Source organism: Chondrus crispus, genomic scaffold (genome assembly GCF_000350225.1).
Source record: "Chondrus crispus Stackhouse genomic scaffold, scaffold_96, whole genome shotgun sequence".
Taxonomy (NCBI): Eukaryota; Rhodophyta; class Florideophyceae; order Gigartinales; family Gigartinaceae; genus Chondrus; species Chondrus crispus.
The window spans coordinates 264,682-268,231 of record NW_005178858.1 but is presented as its reverse complement, the minus strand read 5'-3'; the positions used below and the strand labels follow the sequence as shown (position 1 = coordinate 268,231).

At 55.0% G+C, this 3,550-nt stretch overlaps 1 protein-coding gene; it reads left to right on the top strand.

Moving 5' to 3' along the window:
* The first annotated feature begins 690 nt into the window (after positions 1–690).
* On the top strand, positions 691–2,466 carry CHC_T00008196001 (hypothetical protein). XM_005712107.1 is given in 5 exon segments: positions 691–755; positions 756–941; positions 1,057–1,185; positions 1,303–1,710; positions 1,711–2,466. The coding sequence occupies 3 exon segments, from the start codon at positions 756–758 to the stop codon at positions 1,708–1,710; spliced, it is 723 nt and encodes a 240-aa protein (XP_005712164.1). The 5' UTR covers positions 691–755; the 3' UTR covers positions 1,711–2,466.
* Positions 2,467–3,550: the final 1,084 nt, after the last annotated feature.

Genomic DNA, 3,550 nt, shown 5'->3' with positions numbered 1-3,550 from the left:
TACGTTGCAGATGCCAATTGATTCGAGGAGAGCAGGTCTGGTTCTTGCTGGCTTTGCTGGCATTCATCTTTTGTTGGACCGGCCTCAACTATGCGCCGCGCAACAGCGATGAATGCATTATCGACTGAAAAAAGAATGAGTGATTCAAAGAATCTGAATGGTGCAGAAGTGGTCCTACACTTTGGCTAGCAACCTGGGCAATGCATGATGGAACCTTACTACTGTACAGCACTGTGCGCGCCCTCTCTACTATGTAGCAATTCTATTGGCGTCGACATCAAGTACACGCATTAAGCTCAAATTGACGCTCTAAACTCTGAATTTTCAACCTCTTCCCGCCTTAAGAAACATGCCACGTCTCATGTCCGCCTTGTTGTACGCTGTTGTCCTGCAACGTTAACCTGGATAACTTTAAACTTTACTGCATACATTTTGGCAAAGAACCGACACGTGAACACTCTTGACGACCTGAGAACCTATAGAATTTGTCTGACATCATGCGTGAGCAATAAGAATGTTATTTGCGAAGCTTATTGGCTCCGTCCTGGCAATTGTAAACCACTGCAAAAAATACAAAAAAATACAAAAGATGAAATCGTACACGTGTGAAACTCTAGCGATATTATTAGTCCGCGTCCCCCCCCCCCCCCCCCGGCCCCCTCTTGAAAACGCTTTATAACGAGACAACGGAAGCGTGGGGTTGGTCTCGGTTCACAAAGAACACACGAGCAACCGAAGAAGAAACACAGCAGAAAATGACGAACCCAACAAACAGGAACGAGTCTCCAGAAGAAGAGGAAGGTGCTGTTCAATTGCTTTCTCAAGACTCCACTGAGGTTGACCTCGAATCACCCGAATCAAACACCAACGAAGAAAATGAACAGCGTCCATCTCCACGCGCGAGACTCGCAGAATCTTTGCGCGCGCATACGGCAAGATTGGTGAGTGTCACCGACGAATTCTTGTCCTCGTTCCCAAGGTCACTGGCGGCTCCACCTTGACTAACATTGTGAGTTCTTTACTGATTCTGTGGCGTTCTGTCTTTCACCTGTGTAGCGCATTGCGAGGGTACGCGGAGACTTTGAACAGACTCTTACGACTGTCCTTATTCTCAACGTCATATACATGTACTACCTGGATCACAAAATTTTAGTCTTGATCATTCGAGCATTTCAGCTTATGCGAGTACGTTGTCTTTTTCGTTGCTATCCAGCGAAACTGCCCAATTCTTTTCGTCAACTTGGCATCTTCTACACAACCGAATGCTAACCGCCTGTGACCTGATGACCATGCTTTGCGCAGCTGCTAAACTTTCCGTACGTGACGGCGGACTCAAAAGGAGGGACTGCACTCATTCTTTTCATCAGTAATTTGTCGGTCGTACTAATCCACTCCATACTCATGGGTGGACCCAGCGCTGAAGTTAATATTGGAGACATGTTGTTTATCAACTTCATCGGACCGGAACCGAAAAGTTTGGACAAGACTCTCGGTGCTGACGCCGTGATCATGACTTTGCAAGCGATGTTGCTTCAGAGCAAGTGGGAGTGGGAAGGCACCTTTAACAGCTTCCCCCTCGTATCTGTTATGCCGGTACCGGTCACGGATAGCGTTCCGCAAACTGAACCACTGGAGGAAGACTCTGACTCTGATTCTGACTCGCACTATGCAGAATACAGCGCACATATTACAATATCGGCCTCCGGATGATATCTAGAAGGTTGCGACCTCCTTATGTATACATGTGTCAACTTAGAAGAAGAGTTTTATCCATACTGAGTCAAATCAACTGGGAGAAGAAAAGTAGGTATGTGTCGTTGTCCACGTACGCCCGAAAGGTATCTGGATCACAGTTGGCAACATTTCGACAAAACTCGGTGTCCGAGCCGCGCAAGATGTCGACGACTGACAATCCGGATACGCCATTGGAAGCGAGAAAGGCATATCGCGGCATGGCTCGTTGTTGGAGATTCGCACACAAGACCTCCCTCGGTATGGCGACGAGGTCATCCAGCGAAGCACCCATGGTTTCGTGCACGAATGCCCACTTTGGGGTAAGATTGCCGACGACGGAATAGGTCAAGATGGCCGGGGCTTCGCGAACAACGGCTCGGATTTGTGCGTCATCGAGGCCGACGTCATCGCGAAGCCAAAGGACGCGGTCGAGAATGTCCTCGATGCCGAAAAGGGAGGGAAGCTTATCGATGACGGAGGTGACGGCGTCCTCCCCAACTAAGCTTTCGAGGAGTGCGACACGCGGCTTAAGCATATGCTCTACACTCCATTCAAGAACTTCTGGGGTCGAGACAACTATCTTCCCGACGGTCTTGTCAGAGAAACCAAGCTCCTGGGAGAGATAGTGCAAGCGCTTAGCGAGAGTTTTCTTAGCATCGTAAACAAGTGTTAGCGGGGCTTTGGCAAAGATCCTCGCCATTGAAGCCGAATCGGTAACCCCCGCGTGGCGAATATTATCAATATTGGCACGAATCCTTGACGGTGACGTAACCAGGGCCTGCGGCACCCTTCCGAACACGGTGCCCAACGACGCGGGCGTGATGAGCGGGCACGCCTCGACGACGGCCGCGACGACCTCCGACGCGGCCCTGAGGTCCATCCAGAGCACGTGCGGGCACTTGGCGAGCGCGTATGGCAATTGGGCGTCATCGATGCGGGCGACGTTGTCCAGAAACTGGAGGCGGGTCTCGAAGGCGTCGCGCGAGCGGTAGAGGATTTGCGGGGCGTTGCGCACCGTGCGGACCAGCAGGCGGCCGTCCAGCCGCAGCGTGGCGCGCAGGTAGGCGAGGGCGGGGGCGGCGAGGGAGGGCAGGTCGCGCTGCGCGGCGAGGCGCGGGTGCCGGGACACCACGCGGCGGCTGTCCTCCGGGCTCAGCCCCAGCGACTGCAGGTAGGACACCGCCGCCTGCGTGGTCTCGGGGGTCGCCGGCGCCGCCTTGCGGTTCGCGGCGGGGCGCGCCGCCGCCCGCACTGCTGGCTGGCGCAAACTACGCGGGCGGCGCGGGCTTTGCGCGCGGCGGGTGGCGTGCCGGAGAAGGAGAGGGGATGCGATGAAGGCCATGATGGGACGCAGGGCGGGGAAAAGAGGACGCATGCTGTCGGAGGTGGAGAAAGGCTGAGGTTGAAAAAGGGTGAGACGGAAAGAAGGAGCTCGGAAGGTGCTGCACGTGCCCACGCGTAACGCGTGTACCACGCGTAACGCGTGTACCAGTAAAACACGTATGTATACGTGTAGCTTACAGCGGATCTTACAGACGGGTGGGGGAAAAGGGGCGCGGGAACGATAAGAGAAGGAAATTGGAGTTATCAAGCGATGTTGGGGCGGCGCGGCGGGATGGCGCGCGTGTTCGCAACTGCGTGCCCTGCCGTTCCAACGATGACCGACATCCACCCCGAGAAATTGCGCCAAGCCATGTCGCTGACCCTGCCGTCGGCCGTCGCCCCCTCCCCGCCCACCGGCCCCGTCATGGTCCCGTCCATCCCCCTCGCCGCGCCCGCTTCCGCGCCCGCGCCTGCGGCGCCCACGCCACCGCCC